The 23,410-nt window shown below is 41.7% G+C and overlaps 1 protein-coding gene across 3 annotated transcripts; it reads left to right on the top strand.

Annotated features, from left to right (window-relative positions):
* Positions 1-2,738: 2,738 nt before the first annotated feature.
* LOC122933111 (transcription cofactor vestigial-like protein 3) lies at positions 2,739-20,585 on the top strand. Of its 3 annotated transcripts, none has more exons than XM_044287892.1 (3): positions 2,739-3,056; positions 17,168-17,411; positions 19,808-20,585. In XM_044287892.1, exons 1-3 carry the CDS (start codon positions 2,946-2,948, stop codon positions 20,326-20,328), a joined length of 876 nt encoding a protein of 291 aa, XP_044143827.1. In that variant the 5' UTR covers positions 2,739-2,945; the 3' UTR covers positions 20,329-20,585. The 3 variants fall into 3 exon arrangements, with proteins under 3 accessions (XP_044143827.1, XP_044143826.1, XP_044143828.1); XM_044287891.1 differs by having other exon boundaries at positions 17,165-17,411; XM_044287893.1 differs by lacking the exon at positions 2,739-3,056 and adding an exon at positions 9,691-10,077 and having other exon boundaries at positions 17,165-17,411.
* Positions 20,586-23,410: the final 2,825 nt, after the last annotated feature.

Here is a 23,410-nt window from a genome sequence, read left to right as displayed (position 1 = left end):
TGCAGGAACCTAGCATGATAGAACCTTTTGCTCAGGAACTTTCCCATAGATGATGGTTCCTTCTGTACCCCTTGGCTGGGCAAGAGGATGGCACATACACTGTAAGAACACACATGATCTAGAGGCACAACAAAATCAGGCCTCAACCAGTGGGGCCTGGTGGCCAGGCTCACTGGGTAGTAGGAGGAGAGTCTAAGCCATCGGAACACAGAAGCAACAGAGCAGGTGAGCAGAGCAGTGGCCATGCCCACTTGGAGGAGTGGAGCGGTATTTGGCACACACCATCTCTGTAACAGAATCATAATTTTTGAAAAATTCCAGTGCAATTTCTGAATTTCAGAAATTATTCGCTCATCTCTAATATCTAGGATATGGCAGATCCTATGATCATATCACAATTTGTGTCTTCCCTTAGGACTTAAGAGGGTCTTCAAGGAATAATTACTTTTTATCTAATACCTGCAGCCTGCCTCCGTAAACAGAAGATTCATACTTACCGACTCCCCGCCACTCCGGTCCTCCATGTTGCCTTCACTATCTCCATGTTCCGTTCCCCCTAGTGTTTAAATCCGGTGCTGTATGGATATGGTCACATGCTCCACTGCAGCCAACCATTGGCTTCAGCAGTAATGTGCCACCAGTTTTTGGCTGTGGTTGAGTATGTGACCATGTCCATGCAGTGCTGAATGTAAACAGCAGCGGGGGGCAGGTAAGTGTGAATCTTCTGTTTACAGAGGCAGGCTGTGGGCATTAGATAAAATGTAATTATTCCTGGAAAACCCCTTTAAGGTAAAGCTACTGAGATACATATGACAGGGTGAATCTGGGAAGAAGAGGTTTTGGGGACATGAGACCTGGCGCATGATGCCAGAGCCGGTGCCAAAAAGCTGCTCTGCTTTGTTCAGGGTATTTACTGTAGATACAGGGGGAGGGCAGCACCCTGAATCTAACTACACATCAAAGCTGAGCTCTCACTTGTCAGCACCCTTTCACTTCTGGTTTCCTCTCTTCTCGTCTTACTTATCTTTTCTCGTTCTTCTGCCTTAGAAATATAGGCACACATATTATATATTATATTATTTATTATATAGACTGTATTATATGTGCAGTGTCCATGATACAGCGCATGCGCCCTTATTTATATTCTGCTTTTTTTTGCACTTGTTGGCTTGTTCATATTTAAGTCAGAAGCTCCGTTTGGGGCTTATTTTGCAGATTCAGTCAAAAAGTGAGGATAAAAAAAGTCCTGCATGCAGGATTTCTTTTTGTTCTGCTTAAACATGGCGCACTCCCGAACAAACCACATCATAGTCAATGGGGTCCCATTGCCTCTGTTTAGTCATTTGCCAAATCCGTTGCATTATACACTACTTGTATCCAGGGATTACGGCCACCGCTGCAGCGCATATATGAGGGTGGTCAGGATGCGCTTGTGTGCCTATGTGCGCTCCACGATTTCACGGTCCAGGCCACCGGAAAGACCACAGTTTTTTCCTATAGTGTGCAAGCACGACCACCGCTGCTGGATTGTAGGGTGGTCATAACCATAGAAATGAGCAGTGTATAATGAGATGGAACATGAATCTATCCAGAAAAGGAGGCAATATGACAATCACAATAAGTAAGTGCCTTGTATTAAGGGGTTATCTGACCCCTGAAATGCCCCCCCCCCCCCGTATGCCCGGGCCCCCCTTACACACAATGTACTTACCTCGCTTCCCAGCACCTGTGTCGCTCCTGTCCTCGCGCGGCTACTGCTCCCCGTGCGTGTATGAAAACATCCAGTGTTGGGCGGGGGGTTGGTATAGCAGGCATGCTCAACCTGTGGCCCTCCAGCTGTTGCAAAACTACAACTCCCACAATGCCCTGCTGTAGGCTGATAGCTGTAGGCTGTTCGGGCATGCTGGGAGTTGTAGTTTTGCAACAGCTGGAGGGCCGCAGGTTGAGCATGCCTGATATAGAGGATGAAAACATCCAGTGTTGGGGCGGGGGTTGGTATAGAGGATGAAAACATCCAGTGTCGCGGGTGATGCTATGGAGGCTCGTCCCCGTCCCCCGACACCGGTTGTTTTCATCCTCGCACGGGGAGAAGCAGCAGCGGATGTACGGGGACCAGGAACGACACGGGTGCCGCAGAGCAAGGTAAGTACATTGTGTGTGAGGAGCCCGGGCATATGAGGGGGGAGCATTTCAGGGGTCAGATAGCCCCTTTAACTTTCTCTAGATGATAAATGTCCCCCCTCATTCCACACTATCCCGCGCACCCCTTCCACCCTAATATACGGAGATACTGGTTCACACAGCTTTTCATATCCCCCCCCTTTTTAGAGTAAAAGATGGCTGGACCATTATACGTAACAAATCCTACTACCTTACAGGTCGCCCCTACTTCATCCTAGATTGTAAGCTCTTGTGAGCAGGACCCTCATTCCTATTGTATGTATGATTGACTCGAGCGATCTTGTTTTTACCCTCTGATGTGTAAAGCGCTGCAGAATACGTTGGTGCTATATAAATAAGGATGAGACATTCCTCTGCGGTGTGCGTCTGCCCGTACAGACAGATGGCACTCAGCCTCTGGAAACTTCATCCGGAATCATCAAGTGAAAGCCAGGAGCCCTCCTCTCCTCCCTGGCAGCCAATCACAGCGCAGCCCAATGTCAAACTTTCCTCCAGTGAGATGCAGAGAGAGTGGTCCCTGCCCCCAGCCCCATGCAGTGGTGCAGATGAGCCCCCCGTCCTGTGTGCACAGAGCCGAGCTGCCTATTGGCCGGTGTGTGGCATGTCTATTGTGTGCATGCTAATGCTGCTGCCTGTCTCTTCAGCCGGCTCCTCTATAAGGGACATATGGAGGGAGCATCCAGGAGCAAGGACTCTGCTGGGCTCACCGAGCCGCTCATAGGATAAGACTTCTTCAGGGGGAGTACCTGACTGGCAGTCCTGCAATGAGTTGTCTGGATGTTATGTATCATCACCAAGTGTATGGCATGCACCAGTATCTGCCTGGCACAGCAGCTTGTACATCAGCGTACTACCACCACCATCATAACCAGCAGGTGAGTTGTACTTTCATTATTCTACTATGATGTATATTAATAAGTCATTGCAGTAACTTAGATTCGGATCAGAATATATTTGGAAGAGTAGTGGACACATGGAAGCGACTTCCAGCTGACATAGTGAGCGCCGAGTAGGCGAACTCCATAGTGTATATCTGCCGTCAGTCGTTTATGAGATTGTGCAGATTTAACGTAGCAGAGCAGAGTTTGTCAGGCGGCACCTTGGGATATTATGTTATCTGTATCTGGAGAAAGTTATCACAATGTACAAATAAGGCCTCCTACACACGACCGTATGGCTTTTTCAGTATTTTGCAGTCCGCAAAAAACTCATCCGCAATAAATACGGATGACGTCTGTGTGCTTTCCGTTTTTTGGCGGAACGGAACAGCTGGCCCCTGATAGAACAGTACTATCCTTGTCTGTTAGTCCTCTTGCACACAAACGTTTTTTTTTTCCGTTTCCGTTCAGTTGTTTTTTTTCGTTCCGTATAAGGACCGTATGTGGAACCATTCATTTCAATGGATCCGCAAAAAATATGGAAGGTACTCCATATGACTTCCGCTTCCGTGTTTTAGTTTTTCCGTTCTGTTAAAAGATAGAACATGTCCTATTATTGTCCGCATAAGGCTACATGCACACGACCGTATGTGTTTTGCGGTCCGTCTTTTTGGCGGATCCATGGTAATAATGCCTATCCTTGTCCGCAAACTACAAAAAAATAGGACATGCACTATGTTTTTTTGCAGAGCAATGGAACGGACATACTGATGCAGAGAGCACACGGTGTGCTGTCCGCGATTTTTGCGGACGCATTGAAATGAATGGGTCCGCATCCTATCCGCAAAAAAACCCGGAACGGACACGAAAACAAAATACGTTCATGTGCATGTAGCCTAACGGACAAGGATTGTACTGTTCTATCAGGGGCCAGCTGTTCTGTTCTGCAAAAAACGGAATGTACAAGGACGTCATCTGTATTTTTTGCGGATCTGTTTTTTGCGGACCGCAAAATACTGAAAAATCCTTACGGTCGTGTGCAAGAGGCCTTATGCGGACAAAAATAGGACATGTTCTATCTTTGAACGGAATGGGAAAACGGAAATACGGAAACGGAAGGCATATGGAGTACCTTTCCGTATTTTTTGCGGATCTATTGAAATTAATGGTTCCGTATACGGTCCGTATGCGGAACGCCAAAAAAAAGGAATGTAAACAGAAAAAAAAAAACTTTGGTGTGCAAGAGGCCTAACGCAGTGCCAAGGAGTTCAATGACAAAGTCCTCTCTGCTACTTCTATTCAACAACACGCAGAACAAATAATAGAAATGCATGAAAATGAGAAGCCCAAAATACCGACTCTCTGGTGGTCGGAGGACTAAGCTGCGGCAAAGATATACTGGGAGGGAACCTAGATTGTGGGGACAGCGAGAGATGGTAATGTCTGTAAAGAGCAGAATATGTCAGCGCTATATAAGTGCGTGAAATCCTCTCTGCGGCAGTCCGTTGTGTAACTCCGTCTGGATGTACAGCGCCAGGGAATTAACGTCTCCTTCAGATAAATAATACTAATAATAGTGTCAATCACTGCTACACGTCTATAATACACAGTAGTGTCAGCTGACAATCATGCCGCCATATGACTGCACCCCTGCCCTGCAACCTCAGCAGTTTCCTGGGTGCCGCACTGTGGTTCTGTAGAGGTAATAGGGTCCCGGGCCACGTCTGTTAATGTATTTGTACCTCTTTTCTGGGGACATATCTGTCAGTTTGTAAAAGAGTAAAAAGTAGTGGTGGTGGGGGGAGGGGCGCTCCACATAGTTAGGAATTTACCATTTTATTAGTCAATTTATCTATCTATCTATCTATTATCTATTAATCTATTATCTATTAATCTATGTATCTATCTATCTAGTATCTATCTATCTATTATCTCTTATTTATCTATCTATCTATCTATTTATCTATCTATCTATTAATTATCTATCTATCTATTTATTATCTATCTATCTATCCCATATCTATGTACTATCTATCTATTATCTATCTAATTATCTATCTAGTATCTATCTATCTATCTATTATCTATCTATCTATTATCTATCTAGTATCTATCTATCTATCTATTATCTATTATTTATCTATCTATTATCTATCTATCTATTATCTATCTATGATCTATCTATTATCTATCTATCTATCTATCTATCTATCTATCTATCTATCTATCTATTATCTAGCTATCTATTATCTAGCTATCTATTATCTATCTATCTATCTATCTATCTATTATCTATCTAGTATCTATCTATCTATCTATCTATCTATCTAATCTATCTATCTATCTATCTATCTATCTATCTATCTATCTATCTATCTATCCCATATATATGTACTATCTATCTATTATCTATCTAATTATCTATCTAGTATCTATCTATCTATCTATCTATTATCTATCTAGTATCTATCTATCTATTATTTATCTATCTATTATCTATCTATTATCTATCTATCTATTATCTATCTATCTATTGATCTATCTATAATCTATCTATATTATGTATTATTTATATAATTTATACTACATCTATCTTATCTATCTGTGTCTATCGTATCTATCTATCGTATCTATCTATCTATCTATCTATCAAAAAAGCTTTATTGGCAGGTCTAAATTATACATTAGTATTACCAAAGCATGTGGGAAATAGAGGGTTGAGAAATCGGGACACACCTGGGGTCAGTGTATAGGAGTCCGTGGCTTATTATGACGGAGGGAGGGGGGTGCGGACACACTCCGGTGCGGACACGCTCCTCTCAGTCTGTGGCAGGCACTGATATATTGTGCTGCTATGTCCACAGTCTTCTCTTCCTCTCCCAGCAGGATGTGCAGTTTCTCTTCCTCCTCCATGGAGCTGAAGAAGTATCTCTCTATGTCTATCTATCTATCTATCCATCCCATATTTATCTATCTATCTATCTATCTATCTATCCCATATTTAACTATCTATCAAATCAAATAAGCTTTATTGGCAGGTCTAAATACATTTTAGCATTGCCAAAGCAAGTGGGAAAAAATTGGGTTGGGTTGGTGAATGAGGACACGTCCAGGGTAGGGGTAGAGGGTAAGTTTGGGGGATGGGGACACATCCAGGGTGGAGTGTCATGATATATCAGGCTCCTCTCAGTCTATGGCAGGCAGTAATATATTGTGCTGCTATGGCCGCTGTGTTCTCCTCTTCCCCCTCTTCCCCGAGCAGTATGGTGAGTCTCTCTTCCTCCTCCATGGAGGTGAAGTCTGGGCAGAGATCAGACAGTCTCCTGAAGTGAGAATCCCTCACTGCTGAGTATTTTGGTCACCGCAGCAGAAAATGAGCCCCATCCTCCACAGCCTCTTGGTTGCACTGCTGACACAGTCTGCTCTCCCTTGGCTTGTACCTCTATCGGTGACGCCCGGATTCCCTGAGCAGGCTGTGGGCGCTCAGTCTGTAGCAGCTCAGGATCTGTCGGTCTCTTGGATTGGAGAGTTTCTCCAGATATGGGGCCAGTTTGCACTCCCCGTTTGGCACCCGGGGTGGGTCCTTTCTCTGGCACCTCTTCCCCCCAATACTTGACCTCATACCTCTTACATCCAGGGACATCTCCTGTCATGTAGACCTTCTCTTTCCTCTGCTAGACCGCCATGACAAATTCTTTCAGCCGCATCTCGTCTCTACAGAGTTTGTAACACAGACACATTAGATTTCTCAGTTTTTCCATCAACCTCCCCATCCTGGGGTCACTACAGTGTCATCCTGCTGCACCCCCAATACTGTGCCCATTGTTCCCCCCAATGCCCCAGGTACAATACTGCAGAAAAAATAGTGACCCCAGTAGACATAATAGATTTCCAAAAGAGCTGTCAAAAATGAAAGGTGGAATCTGATTGGCTTCCATAAGCAACTAAGCCAGTTCTACTTTACACCAGTTTGATAAATTACCCCAAATGTCCCTGGTGTCTACAGCAGCTATAAATGTCCCCTAGAGTGCCCCCAGTAATAACATCCTATATTGTGCTCCAGGTAATAATCCCTGTATAGTGTCTCCAGAAATAATAGAATTGCCCCTACAGTGCCGCCCCAATAGCAACACCCCCCAAGCTGCCCCATATAGTAATTTCCCCCACACTGCCCCCCATAGTAATCCCCCATAGTAATTTGCCCCCACACACAGTAATTCCCCTCACAATGCCCCATATAATTATTTGCCCCACACTGCCCCCACAGTAATCCCCCATAGTAATTTGCCCCTACACACAGTAATTTCCCCCACACTGCCCCCATACAGTAATTCCCACCACACTGCCCCATACAGTAATTTCTCCCACACTGCCCCCACACAGGAACTTTTCCACATATTGCCCCATATAGAAATTAGTAATTTTCCCCACACAGTAATTTCCCCCACACTGCCCCATACAGTAATTTCCCCCACACAGTAATTTCTCCCACACTGCCCCATACAGTAATTTCCCCCACACTGCCTCCATATAGTAATTTTCCCCACACAGTAATTTCCCTCACACTGCCCCATACAGTAACTTCCCCCACACTGCCCCATACAGTAGTTTCCCCCACACTGCCACCACAGTAATTTTCTCACACAGCCCCTACACAGTAATTTACCCCACACTGACCCCATATAGTAATTTGTCCCACACAGTAATTTCCCCCACACTGCCCCCAGAGTAATTTCCCCCACACTGCCCCCCACACAGTAGTTTCCCCCACACTGCCACATATAGTAATTTGCCCCACACAGTAATTTCCCCCACACTGCCCCCATACAGTAGTTTCCCCCACACTGCCCCGACAAAGTCATTTCCCCCACACTGCCCTGACAAAATCATTTCCCCCACACTGCCCCGACAAAATCATTTCCCCCACACTGCCCCCACACAGTAATTTCCTCCACACAGTCGTTTCCCCCACACTGCCCCCACACAGTCGTTTCCCCCACATTGCCCCATATAGTAATTTGCCCCACACATAGTAATACCTCCCATAATTATTATTTCCCCCCACATAGTAATCCCTCCCATAATAATCCCACCATGATATTTTTTCCCCACATGTCCTCCTGTGTGTCCTCCCCCATGTTCCCCAAAGTTGGCACATAAAAACAAAACAAAACAAAATTATAAAAAAACTAAAAGCTAAATGCTCACCTGCGCCTGCTCGCAGAGGAAGGCGCGCACACTTCACTGTGTTACTGCGTCCCGCCACAGGCGCGCTCAATGACGCAGGATTTCACTACCGCATAGGCTTCAGGCCTACTAGGGTTAAAGCCTAGGGCGGTGATCGGCGGCGGGGCAAGGAACTATGTGATCCCGTGCCCCGAGGCAGTATGTGGGCATCAGCGCTCCAGCAATGAGCGCTTCGATCTGTATTGATGGAAGCGCTCACCCCCTGAGAGCCGAAACCCAGGGCAGACCGCTTCCTCTAGGCATGCCTCTGATCTCTCTGCAGGCTCTGGTATACTGTCAGCTTCTGTGATGTTCGTATGTCGTTCCTCCAGACGCCGATATACTCCTCTTTGCCCTTGTGTATCGTCCTCTGGATTTCCCCCTTTGCCAGGCTGTATTGTTTGGTGGCTTGGGCAGGCTGGGTTTGGGTGACTTGTTGCTGGGTGCTCTGTTTTTCTGGGGCTTCTTGGTGCAGCAAGGCTTTGTGATGGTAGGAGCTGGGACTGCTGCTATGCAGATGGGCTCTGAATGATAGCACCTGCTTCTGAACAGCAAAGTAGAGTGAAAATCTGCCCTGTTCTGCTCGACAGGCGCTGTTTGAGGTGCTCCTGTGGACCTGGAGAAGGTGTTTGCAGAAGTCTAGGTGGAATAGTTCTGTTGGCCCAGAGTCCCACTTTGCCCGGTCTGGGAATGTGTCTGGGCCCCAGACATATACCCTGCCATACAGGAGGATTGGGGCGATGATGGTGTCAAGGATTTTAAGCCAGACGGTCACTGGTACCTTAAGATGATACAGATGCCTACTGATGGCATAGAAGGTTTTGCTTGCCTTGTCTTTCAGTGTTTCCATGGCTTTCTTAAAACTCCCTGATTGACTCATTTCTAGCCCCAGGTAGGTGTAGCTGTCGGTTTCTGAAAGTGGACAGTTGTTTAGCAGGAAGGGAGGACGCCCAAAGTTCAATGACAAGATGAGCTTTCCTACAAAAAGTATATCTATCTATCATATATACAGTACTATATGTGTATATGAGTGTGTATATATATATATATATATATATATATACTCAGCTCTGCTGCACCCATGTAGTCTTTTAGCCCTAAATTTAAAATTATAGAAACTTTTTAGAGTCCGAAAAAGGAAAATATCCACGCATATTTTGCACTTGGTGACCCCCCCCCCCCCCCCGTCCATGTCTATATAGTAGTAGGGATGGAGTGTGTCCTCTTATCAGCCTGACAGCAGTCTAGAAGCATGCACTGAGCGTGGGTGTGAGGTGGGGCCTGCGAGGACTTGGCTCAGGCCTCACAGTCATTAGAGACTCCAGAATTTCTGTTGTTGCATTCCATAAAGTTTTATCATTATTACACATGGAGATCATTCTTTACATGGGAAGTGTCTTTGAAGGAAGGAATCTCGCCAGTAACGGAGAAGAATTTCTGAGCTTGTGTGCAACTACATGAATATTTGGCATAGCGGATACAAGAGTAATACAGTCAGACAGGCTCCATGCCCCCTGCAGTATTAGAGCAAGTAGTGTGCATTATATAGAGAGAAGTACAGCGCAGCTGGCATGTCCACGTCTCCAGGTGGACGGTGGTCTGCTTTTGGTCTACGGACATGATTGATCAAGTCTAGGCTATGTCCAGCTTGTGTACCTGGAAAATATCTGATATAATGTACAGTGTGCAGGAGGTTCAGCCCCAGACACCAGTCTCAAGAGCTGCATTCCTCATTATACGGCGCTGGACGTAAGCAGAACATACTGGGAGCTGTGCTTCATCCACTGAGAAGGTAAGATGATTACATCTCTCCTGACATGTCTGCTTTAGGCAATACTTGCATTTAGGACTCATGCACATGGCCGTGTTCCGCGGCCGAGAGCGGACCGTGGAAACCCAGCCGGGATTCCTCCTGACAGCATGAGCGCACGGCAACAAATGACGCTGTGCGCTCATGCTGTCAGGAGAAATCCCGGCTGGGTTTCCACGGTCCGCTCTCGGCCGCGGAACACGGCCGTGTGCATGAGGCCTTACCAGGTAATAACATTTTTGGGGAATATTTTCTCAGTTCCTCTGTTATTCCTCTTAGTAAGGCTCCATTCACATGACCATATTTTAGGTCTTCATCCGATCCGCATTTTTTCCTGATAGGATGTGGACCCATTCGGTATGTCCATTCCGTAGCCCCGCAAAAACAATATAACATGTCCAATTCTTGTCCATTTTGTGGACAAGGATAGGCATTGTTTTAATGTATCTGCCAAAAAAACGGATACAACATGGACCACACACGGATGCCATCCGTATTTTCTGAGTACCCGCAAAATACATATGGTTGTGTGAATGCACCATAACAAAGGAAAAAACGTCACAGCTTTGTATTACCAATTACCTTGTCAGAGGGGTGTGTCCCTACAGAGTCCCACGCGGGCAGCACTGATTGGGCAATATGTCTAGTGATACCACCCCCATCTGTTAATATCCAGTTGTCACCCGATATTCATAAATTTCTCACTCCCACCCTCCGCAGACTCCACTGGGCAACTTGCCATGTGATGTGGTGACATAAATCAGCATAAGGGGCCTAATTTAAAAAATTTTTGCCATACATCTGCTGTTCCTAAATAGGCCCCTTATACTTTGAATTATTTTTAACTTTTGTTTCCATGTTTGAAAAAGCATGGAATAAAATGATGTCACCAAACTATACTATAAGGATGTGAATGTACAGATGACACTTCTAGTCGAGGACTATGGGGGAAGAAGAGTTGTACCAAAACTGTCCAGCAGAAAAAAAAAATGTCTGTGTTGCCCACAGCAACCAATCAGAACTCAGCTTCCATTTCTAACTCTGCCCTGGCCAAATGAAAGCTGTGCTGTGATTGGTTGCTATGGGAAACAAGGCCAGTTCTCGTTTGAGACAGCTCCAATGTTTACTGCACTGCGGCAAAATAATGAAAATAATGTTTTTGGTGAAGTTCAAATTTTCTGCAAACAATTACATTTTCACATTGCAGGAAAGACGTGTCAACACCATCGTGAAATAATGTGTGGAAAGATGTGTCTCAGAGCGCAAATGATTAGTGAAACGTTCTGTAACCATTGCCATTTTCCACTGCTTGGACATGGTTTAGTGTATTGCGCTGTAGTGATTGAATAAGGGGACATTTATCAAAATTGGTGTAAATTAGAACTGGCTTAGTTGCCTATAGCAACCAATCAGATTCCACCTTTCATTTCTCAGGGCTCATTTGAAAAATAAAAGGTGGAATCTGATTGGTTGCTATAGGCAACTAAGCCAGTTTTTCTTTACACCAGTTTTGATAAATCTACCCGACATGTTAAGGATTCATAGTATGCACAGAGAGAAGCCTCATAGACATGAATGGAGGCAAAAGGTGACAAAAATGTCATGGAAAGGATCGTACTGAAAAATACAACTAGTGAAAAAGCCAGTATCCAATTAGACACTCTGCACTTGGTGCACTTTGTCTACTGGGCAATTAAACATGTCTATAACACAATCATATCCCCTCTTTAGGGCTCATTCAGACTGCCGCACCATGTTTTGTGGTCTGCAAATTGCGGATCTGCAAAACACGGATGGCGCCCGTGTGCGTTCCACAATTGGCGGAATGGAATGGGTGTCTCATTGGGTGTCTCATTATAGAAAAGCAGACAAGAATAGGACATGTTTTATCATTTTTGCTGGGCCACTGAACAGAGCAACACTTGGTGTGCTGTTCGCATCTTTTGGTGCCCCATTGAAATGATTTGGTCCGCAACCGTTCCGCAAAATTACAGAACAGATGCGGAACCATTTATACGGTCGTGGGAATAAGCCCTTAGTCACAACCTCTCAAATAAATACCAGCATTCCTACCTCTTCCCAGCCCCAGGGCGTCTTTCTTCTGTACGACAGTGGCCAGAATGGAGGAACATTTTCAAATTACGAAACCACCGCCCTCACCTTACCTTTTGTGTACTGGGCATTTACATGTGTCCATATAATGATCCCATCCCCCTACAAGGGTGGGTTCATATCATGTTTTATGCCTCCGTTTGACATATATTGTACATATACACCACATTCTTGTATCCTGCAGAGTTCGGTAAATAAAACGTATACTTTATTTTTTACTATGGTAAAAAGAAGTATACATTTTTTTTTTGTTTTTTTTACAATGGAACTCTATGGTGAACGGATGCCACTGTATAAACATCAGTCTGAGGCATCCGTTTAACGCATACTTTTTTGTATATACGTTCAAAGGATGGGAAAAACGCAATGTGAACCCACCCTTAGTCATATCTCCTCAAGTAAATTCAGTGCAAATTAGCTCACGTCAGCCAAAACAGAGACCCCTCCAAAAGGAAGAGTGAACATTTGGATTAACTGGACTTCCTATGCCAGGCATCCTCAAACTGCGGCCCTCCAGCTGTTGTAAAACTACAACTCCCACAATGCCCTGCTGTAGACTGATACCTGTAGGCTGTTCGGGCATGCTGGGAGTTGTAGTTTTGCAACAGCTGGAGGGCCGCAGTTTGAGGATGCCTGTCCTATGCCATTCCAAACCCAAGGCATCCTTTTTCATGTCCAAAAGCACCCAGAATGGACACATACTTGCAATGTAAATTTGATAAGGGCCCTTTTAGACTTCACAATTCTTAGGTCAATTATTGGGAATGAGTGTTCGTACGAATGCTCGTTCCCAATAATTGACCTGAGAATTGTGAAGTCTAAAAGGGCCCTTATCAATTGACTTGTAAAATTAAGCAGCCAATGAACGAGTAAATGATCGTTTGTCAGCTGATGGGCATCCATCATGAGGGTGAAAGATGGACGTTTATTGGCAGCACATCTCCCTGTGTAATCAGGATTGTGCTGCCGATAATCATTAGAAGAGAATGAGGGAGGAATGACTTCACTAGCGATTATTCTTCCAACATTCACTTTTCATTGGTCTGTGTAATCAGGCCGATGCAATCAAACACCGATGAATGGGCTTATGACCATCGGCTCTTGTCCTGTCTGAGGGCCCTAAGAATATTTTTGAAATTTAGGCAAAATCCCACAAGAACATAAGGAGAAGATCCAAACGCCACACATATGTTTCTCTGAAATCAACAACATACCTCAATGGAGCAATACCTCCATAATGCAACATATGATGACATATGACTTGAAATCACTTAAAATTATCGATTAAAGGGGTTATCTCATGAATAATGTAAAAAAAAATGTTAAAATCATAAATGATCTAGTACATGATAACCTGGTAGAACCAGTCCCGTACCTCACATGGATCCAGAGATCTCCCAGTTTTTTGCTCCTATTTTGGATTTATTTCACGCTGTCAGCTTAAGGGACATGTCCCTTTTCAGGGGTGTGTCCTTTCTGTTGCAGCTGGTGGAAGTTAAAGGATAGAACTGAGCATGTGGTCCCGTCTCGGTGAGCAGGACAGACAAATAAGAAAAAGCGCAAACACTAGGTGGTGCTATACAGATAGATTTAATTGAATAACTCAGTAGTTATAATAATACAAAAGTATTCAGATCCAGACGCTGGTTTGAAAACTGCAGAATGTTTTTCAAGGGACAATTCCTTTCAGAGTGTTTTTCTTCTAGTTTTCAATATCCGCAGAGGCATTTGCAGATTGTTTTGTTGGATTCAGTCCAGTAGGTAAATTTACCGTGGGTTACTAGGGAAGGACAACACGTTAAGTTAAATGGTTGCATTCTTTTTTATCGGACGTCTCAGATATGATAAGATTCCTTCTAAGATGAGCGTGTACAGAAGGTGTTGCATAGTGGATGTGCTGTCATTCCCCTGCTGATCGCTGTCAGTCACCCTAGTCATCCTCCCTTTTATATGTAGGTGAGGAGGAAGTCACCTCCTGTGCTTTGGCTAGAAGGGGGTGGACAGGACTCACAATTTGTCTTGCTAAGTAAAAGATACAACTCTACACAAATGATGAGGGTATTGTGTATACAGATGGATATCAGGGTTTTGATATGTTAAAACAACTTGCTTTTGTTCTTGTGTCCTTAAATCTGCCATGTACATAATGCAGGTACTTCATGTACTGCAGATCATGTGACGGATCCTGAATGATTCCAGCGAATGTATATTCTCATTACTGCATTGTTTTAGTAACAGATTACAGAGGCACCTCTATTGCATATGGTAGTAGAGATGGATCTAATATGCAGCTTATACATTTCTTGGTGTTTCCAAATCTATCTAATATCTATCTATCTATCTATCTATCTATCTATCTAATATCTATCTATCTATCTATCTATCTGTCTATCTAATATCTATCTATCTATCTATCTGTCTATCTATTATATATCTATGTTTCTATATATCTATATATATATATATATATATATATATATATATATATATATTATCTATCTATCTATCTATCATATATCAATCTATTTATTATTATTATTATTATTATTATTATTGTTATTATTATCATCATTTATTCGAAAGCAACATTAATTCCCTGACGCTTTACATCCAGGCGGGGTTGCACAAATATAAAATACAATAAATAAGAAAGTATTAACAGACGGGTACAAAGGGGTAGAGGACCCTGCCCGCAAGAGCTTTTTATCTATTACCTATCTAATTCTATCTATCTATCCATTGTTCTATCTATCTATCTATCTATCTATCTATCTATCTATCCATTGTTCTGTCTATCTATCTACAACAGAAGCAGCACTTATCAAAATCTGTGATTCTGGGTACAAAGCCTTCAAGGCTGTGGGTCATGGGCCAGTTAATATAAAAATGAAGAATAAGTACTCCAAAGTAAGGTGAAAGATTGTTGAATCCGCTTTACTTTCATTTGGGATGAATAAAGCAGGTCCACCACCCTCTCACCTTACTTTGGAGTGCTGCCTAATTCTTCATTTCTATCTATCTATCTATCTATCTATCTATCTATCTATCTATCTATCTATCCATCTATCTATTATCTATCTATCTATCTATCTATCTATCTATCTATCTATCTATCTATTATCTATCCATCTATCTAGCATTGTATATCTCTTTCTCTCATACAGTATCTTACTATCAATCTACCTGTCAGCTGATTGCTTATGTAGGAAACCCCTCAAGCATCAGGTGCCCCCACTTCTATCCCTAAACTCCTGGTTCTTTTCTGGTATTTTATAGTCCTAGAGGACCCTCATAAATGGTTGTCTATATTATGTATGTGGTTCACAACAGGATAATATCAATCTGAAACCCTGGCAAATTATGATGAAAATAAATGTCATGTTTTGTCTATGTTTGTGCTTGATTTTGACGTGTCCAAACCATTGTTGCATGTCTTAGAATAGATGGACTAGATGGATTCTCTCTGCCCGGGGATAGTAAGGTTTAGGTTTCGGATGTGTGCTCTGCAGACTCATGCAATGTACTTACTTTGTTGTTCTGGAATGGAATGGAAACTATTTGCTGTGAGATGTCTGCGGCATGGCTGTTTATTTTTTTTATTTTGAGATCCAGGGTCCTTGCTCAGAATTACTCTTATCTGTCACTTGCAAAAAAAAAAAAAAACTGTAAAATATATTTTTATATCTTAGTCATATTTTGTGAATTAATTTATTGTTCGGCTTTACATCAGAAAGTGGACATGGTGGCTTTCATCAGTCATTCATCTGGTTGCCAGGGTCAGAATAGACATAGTAATGAAGCGCACTGTTCACTAAGTCCCTGGTTCCTTCTAACCAGCACAACTGTAGTGAGGATGAAGCAGTATGTTCTCTGCTGCTCCATATAACACCATAGGAGTCTATAATCACCCAGATGGGAGGATAATACAATATTTAGACAGGGCTGTAGCTATTAGTGCAGGGATAGGACCCAGGCTCTGGTGCCAAGGGGCAGCAAATGCCTCTCTGCTACATCTAGCATTAAAAGTGGCACGTGGCAGGCCCTGTCAGACATTTTGCATTGCACCACAGGTGCTTCAAATCACACCATTGGCCTGAGCTGTAATGCTAGAAGACGACCAATGAACCTTTACCACATAAGAACATACAGTATTGTAAATGGCACATAGTAGGTGGATAACACTGTTTCAAAAGTTTCTTTGGACCCAGGAGTTTCAATGTATGCTTTTATTCCTTTTTATAACCAGGAACAAACAAACATCACAGAATTTAAAGGCTATGTAAACATTTGGGGAAAATTTTCATGCATTGTACTAATTTTGAGCTAAAAATCATTTATTCATTTGGTCTTTATTAAAAATTTTGAGCCCTTTTCTCTGCACAGCCTTGAGATTCTTAAGTAGCAGGCTCTGTATTTTTATTCTCATCTTACCTTATCTCTGATCTTTAATCTCCTAAACACTCATTATAGCTCAATTCGTATCTTACTGTTAAGAATGTGGCTTAAATAAGTGTTTATGACCTTTTAGTAATTTAGAGATAAGGTTTATTAGATGACTGGCACAAATTGAAAGTGAAAGTACAATTCACACAGCTAGACCATTAACCGTTTGTGAAGAAACGTCTGAATATTTTTAATAAAGACCAAATAAAAAAATATTTTTAGCCCAAATTGAGTACAATGCAATCATAAAAAATTACCCCCAAATGTGTACATTGCCTTTAAGTCTCCTCTGCTCCCTGTAAGAGTTGTGATGCACTTTATGAACCCAGAACTAGTGTATTAAGTCTATAGAGGTTGGGAACTGGTCCCTGACCTTTAAATCCCAAGGGCTCATGTCACTCCCAGTAGCCCCCTACTAATAGTATAGGTTTTAATTATGCAAGCAGGATAATAATAATATGAACCTTTCTGATAGTGTAGGTTTGTGGCTTCATGTTTCTTTGTTTCCTCACAGAAGAAGATTGTCGCCTACAGTAAGATGCAGGAAGCCTTAGAGATGGCCTTTCCGACCAAGCAAGAAGAAGATGAAAAAGAACAGCCCGCAGAAATGGAATATTTGAACTCACGCTGTGTCCTCTTGACCTACTTTCATGGAGACATCGGAGCAGTCGTAGATGAACATTTCTCCAGGGCCTTGAGTCAAATAAGAAATTTCAATCCAGAAAACTCAGCCTCAAAGAGCAAAACAGTAACAAATAGAGGTAAACTTTTTCTATTATCAAAATTACCATGTTATAGAAAATGATACATAAACTTAATCTTGTATTAAAAATAATAGTCATCAAGTTTTTTATTTAATGTAAAACTTTCAAGATATATAAAAAATGCTGCAACTCTCCAGTATCCAGTTAATAAAAAAAAACTGATTAATAACACCTAAATAGTATGTATATATGTATGTATATATAGTATGTTTATAACATTTTCAGTGTATTGGAGAACTTTTTTTGTTGGTTTTGGGTACTAATAGCTCAGTGCTCTCATATTCAGTATCAAGTCATGGGATCAGTGATCTACCCCAATTTCATTATTATTTAAAACTTTCAATATACTTCCAAATTCATTTCATACCATCAACAGTATATCAAGCATCAAAACCTTTGGATGAACTCAACAAGAATGCTAAAAAATATTTCTTTTTTTACACATTATGGGATAAAATCTATAAAAAAAATCCACAAGTTTTTGAATATTTTTAAATTTTCAATCTTTTAGTACGTCCCTTTATAATATTTCCTGCAGCCCTTACCTTATTACTTTAGTTTCTTCCCATGCTTTGAAATCTCATTGCAAATATACATTTCAGAATTTTCTAATCTGTTTAACAAGGATGTGCCCAGCAACTAGGGATGAGCGAATTGACTTTGGATGAAACATCCAAAGTCGATTTGCATAAAACTAAGTTTTAATACTGTATGGAGCGAGTGCTCCGTACAGTATTAGAATGTATTGGCTCTGATGAACAGAAGTTATTACTTCACAAAGTCTCATGAGAGTTCGCGCAATAACTTCAAAAATTGATTTCTACTGTAAAAAAACATTTCTTGAACTCGGGTTCGGTTCCCAGTGGTACCTTGGAACCGAACCCAAGAACGGAAAATGTTTTTACAGTAGAAATCAATTTATGAAGTTATTATGCAAAGTCTCGGGAGACTTTGCAAAGTATTAACTTCGGCTCATCAGAGCCAATACATTCTAATACTGTACAGAGCGCTCGCTCCATAGAGTATTGAAACAAAGTTTTATGCAAATCGACTTCGGATGTTTCATCCAAAGTTGATTCTCTCATCCCTACCAGCAACCTATACATCTCATTTTCTTTACCAAAGACACAAAAGATTGGACTAAATATTGTACCTGCCATTGATATGATTTGGGGCATCTTCCTGAGTTTGGGAGGTGTAGAATCATGTGTCGAATAACAATTATGTAAAATTAACAACTTTATGTCATTCTTGGACATGTGAAGAATCTGGACCAAATTTTAGACTCTTGACCTTGGACTTTGGTATGGAATAAATAAAAAAAATATTAGAGGGCCTAGAGACACAAACAATAACACGAAGCTCCATGATTCTTAATACCCTTACTGTTAGACATGTTAAGGAAAATCTAATCCAGGCATCAGAAACTGTTCCCATGGGATGTTCCCTCTTAAAATAGTTGACATTTTGCTTATAATTAGAAAAATGAGCGAGCTCAGCCCCGAACAAGGGAACAAACTCCAGCAAACTATTATTCAGTAGACAAATTTATCCATTCTTGAATATGCTGCTTCCCTTTTTTCAGTCATGACTATAAAAGGCATTTTTAGTATATCATGAATTTGCTCAATCGATTTTATCATTCTGTTTGGAGGACCCTTCTTTTTTTTTTTGCTTATTGTAGACATCCTTGTTCTATGTAAGGTTTACATTTGCCCAATTAGGATAAAATAATAAGGATGATGCTGTAATGAGAATGAAATGAACGGAATCCCGAAGGTCATTTTCTAGGAATGATAATTTACACAGAGCTACAAAAATCCCTTCTTTGCACCCCTCCTCAGGATTGCTGTTTCCAACTTGAGATACCATAAACTGACATATTGTAACCATGTGGACTTGTTTGATAATCTTTTGATAAGACTGTCCTATTTTTGGATTGTGGTCTTATGCTGAGTAATGTAGTTTTTCAAGAATTAGACAACCATGCGTCACAAAATTGTTTGGTGTTCACATTTTTCTACTTTGATGTCGACTTGGCACTGACTGGTAAATCCTAAATTCCAGTTTCTCCTGAAAGAGGTTCTCAGGGACAACACAAATTGATTTGGGGGTTTGTGAATTTAGTTCACACCCATGGACATGGAATTCTTTATAGTGATGTATAATGAAGTATTAAAAAAAATGCCGTCCACAAATATGGCTTCCCCAAATCAATATTTGGGAACTAGATTATAAGAGGGAGTATATTTAATAAATTAGAGCATGGAAGGGGTATTATAAAAGTCTGGTGTATGGTAACCCCTCACATGGTAACCCCATCTAAAACAGACACCTTAAATAGCTTGCTGATTTTTGATAATTGATGTTATTGTTCTTTTTTTCATTTTCAGAAAGTCTGTCAGGATCCTGCCAAAGGACTAGTTTACCTCCGTCACTGTGGACAAGCTCCTATCAATCATCACCACCAGCTTGCTTGAGTGGAGCTCATCCAGACTTTACAGCTACAGCCACTGGCACTTTCTCCAACCCTGACCCTAGCAGCTGGTCTGGAGATAACGGGCACCAAACTATCCCCCATCCTCCACCAGAATCCTGGCATTATCCACCAACCAGTTCTCCATATGCACACATGCATGATGTTTACATGTATCACCACCATGCACATCCACATATGCATCACCACCATCACCGTCATCATCACCACCCTGGCTCTCATTTAGACCCACGATATGGACCTCTACTAATGCCTTCAATGCGTACAGCCAGGATTCCTGCATCGCAATGTGATGTAGCTAAAACGGAACCAAGTACAACCACAATGGCTACATCAGCTTGGGCTGGGGCAATCCATGGCACTGTGGACATCGTACCAAGTTTTGGCTTTGAGACAGGTAACAGCTTTACAGCCTAAATTTTCATGTTTCTAGGCTTGTAATGAGGATAGTACAACTGCAAAGGAAGTCAAAGCCAGGATATTACTATTCTTCACTTCTGGGAAAGAACCTGTCTTAATAGACCTAAAAGGACTTTATGATTGTACTTTCTTATGTGATACCAAAACTATTTTCCATGTATATGTTTTGTATGTCATGTTTTTTTGCATTTTGACCAAAGCCTTCTGTGAATAATTAAAAAAATAGACTGGTTTTATATTAAATATTAATGATTTCTTAATCCGTTTCCTCCAGCTTGCTCCTATTTCTGTGTGTGGTCTGTGTTCGTGCTTTACAATTTCTTCGCTTAAATGATTGAAACCAGATCATACTGGGTGAACAAAATAAGTGATCTAATCTACTTTATGGTCAAACACAGGTGTGACAATTTTTGCAAAGCCATTGAATTACTGTTAATAGTCTGTATACATCTAGTATAGAAGAAATATAGAGAAAGAGTGGTCCATGATGAATTATGTAAGCTATATAAGGAATTGTTTATAACATTTTTATATGTTTTATTATGCATTAGTAAGCTTTTCATGGCATAATAGGATCACATTGCTTACTTATTGCTTTAAAAGCAAATACAAAAGGTGGCTGAGGTCTCTCTTAAACTAGATTTAAAGTAATAAAGCTAGATTCTTTATAAACTTCACATGACGTTACACCTAAACCTTGCAGGAGAAAAAGCTATAAAATGTTTTAGGTGCAGTATTCTCTGTGCATACGTTTAGTTTATTATATTCCAATACTGTATTATCTTACTTTACTACCACTAGTCAGTCTAGTTAACGGGGTTTTCCAGGAATTAAATACTGATGACCTATCAGCAGCATAGGTCACCGCTATCAGATCGGTGGGTTCCAACTCTCAGCATCAGCATCGATTTTTATTTTTTATTTTTTTTGAAGAGGCTATGGCTCTCAAACATCTTGGGGTCCATTCACATGTCCGCAAGTGTTTTTTGGTCCGCACTGATTTTGTGGTAGTACCTGCCATAATTTTTTTTTTTTAAATCCTAATTTGCCATAGCTGAGCTTAGAGGGACTTATGATGACCTATCAGGATACCCCCCACCCCCACGGATCAGCTGTTTCAGACAACCATTGGTGTTGGAACAGATGGTTTTGTCTACTGTGCAGTGGCCATACTGAGGTACTGCAGTTCAGCTCCCATTCAAGCGAATGTGAAACTACACAGTAAATAGAGCCTTCCATACACTGTATAGTTTTAGGCATCAGCAGCTGCCTCAAACAGTTAATTGGTAGGAGTGCAAGATATCAGACCCCACCGATCTGATATTAATGACTTATGCTAAGGAAAGCTCATCAATATCTAAGTTCCCCAAAACCTCTTTAAGAGGCTAATGTTTTAGTTAATTTGGCACATCTTCTAGTTCCAGAAAACCAAATACTGTATAGGCGAGCTATGAGGTGGTGTAGATTTACTCTATAATAGATGTAATAGATTTACTGTATATTTACTCCAGTTTCTGAAATAAATCACAATAAATCAGTTGGGCCAATGTAGCACCTCTACTAAGCTCCACCCAGAAGTGGCAAGAGCAGTATAAAAAAAAGGAAAAGTAGCAAATTTTTTGCTCAAAATGCAGCTTGCACAAAATTTGGGTCTTTTGTACTGGTTTGAAAATTTCCCCCCATGAATCTATGAGCATGTACATAGTTAATTCCGCCTCTCTGAGGATGGCCAAACACATCTAATATCTCCGTGCTCAGATGCATTTTCTGTCCCTTCATTCCAGTAATTAAAAGGACTGGTCAAAAGTTTTGTAAACAATAGTGGCAATTAAATTCACTGCCATACTTTACAGACTTATGTTATGGGGTGGTTGGATAAACCACAATAATGGCTAGCTGCAGAACCAAAGCTTCATTCATTGAAGTAAAGAAAGACAAGTCAGGACAGGATAAATCTAGGATTGTATTCCCAAGTCATGGATTGTATTCCCAAGTCTTGTTTTTCATCAGGTTAGGGAGCCATATAACACACAATATAGGTTTCAAACTGCTTCTTTGGCACCCCAAACTGCTTCTTTGGCAAGGAATTAGGCTATCCTATTACTGCCACTGTCCCTAACAGCTGCTCCAGGTGTCCACAATAGCTTGCACCTTGCTGCACAGTGAGCTTTGCAATTGTAAACACTTTTTTAGAAAAAAAAAAAAAGTACAGCTGGGCATAAGTATGAATGTCACAGAACTGCGCCACCAATACCACAACTAAGTGGTACATCAGCAAGTGCACCACCAACTTGGCCAGGTGGGAATTAAGCTTGCACACAAGGTACTGTAATTGCTAGTCGAGAATAGTTTTTTCATGGCCACACATTCTGCTATGGATGTCTTAAGATGGATTGGTGGACAAGGAGACGAAAAAGTCTGAGCAGAAGAAGAAGTAGCTGCTGATGACAAAGACACTGTACTGCGTGGGGTTTCAGGTTGGCTGCCACAAAGAAGACCAGGAGAAGGAGGACATACTTGTTCTGATTGAGAATGCTGACTAGTTCTATTTTCCCACAGAATCTGGTGATGCCACCTAATGTGTTGCATGAGGCCTGGTACCTCTGTTTCTGTTTGAATGCCCACGGCTTATTTTAATCTGGCAGATCTTGAACATGCCTGTGGTTTTATATGCCAGCCCTGTGGAGAAAAATTGCCATATAGGAGAAAAAAACACTATATGGTCAGCTCTGGCACATTTTGAGCCTACACCCACACTATCAGCTGCATCACCAGTTTCTAAACAGAACAGATCTGGCCCTGCCAGTGTTTTGGGATGTTTGGTTGTTCAGTATGTTGCCTCTTTTCTATATTGCCACTGCAGCCACCACCCTCTTCCTCTCATGTCATCTCCTCAGCACCCCAATCCAGCTCTCAGGTCCTGTCCAACACACAAAAATTAATCATAGTCCTCACCCTCCTGGCCAGTTTCATCATACTGTGATATGTCCCTACAAGTACCACCATGGCTACAAGTGCCACTGCTACTACTGGCTGGATGGCTGGTGCTTCTACTGTTGCTACTGAACACATTCTGACT

The sequence above is a fragment of the Bufo gargarizans genome, chromosome 3, assembly GCF_014858855.1.
Source record: "Bufo gargarizans isolate SCDJY-AF-19 chromosome 3, ASM1485885v1, whole genome shotgun sequence".
NCBI lineage: Eukaryota > Metazoa > Chordata > Amphibia > Anura > Bufonidae > Bufo > Bufo gargarizans.
This window is presented reverse-complemented; position numbering and strand designations above follow the sequence as displayed.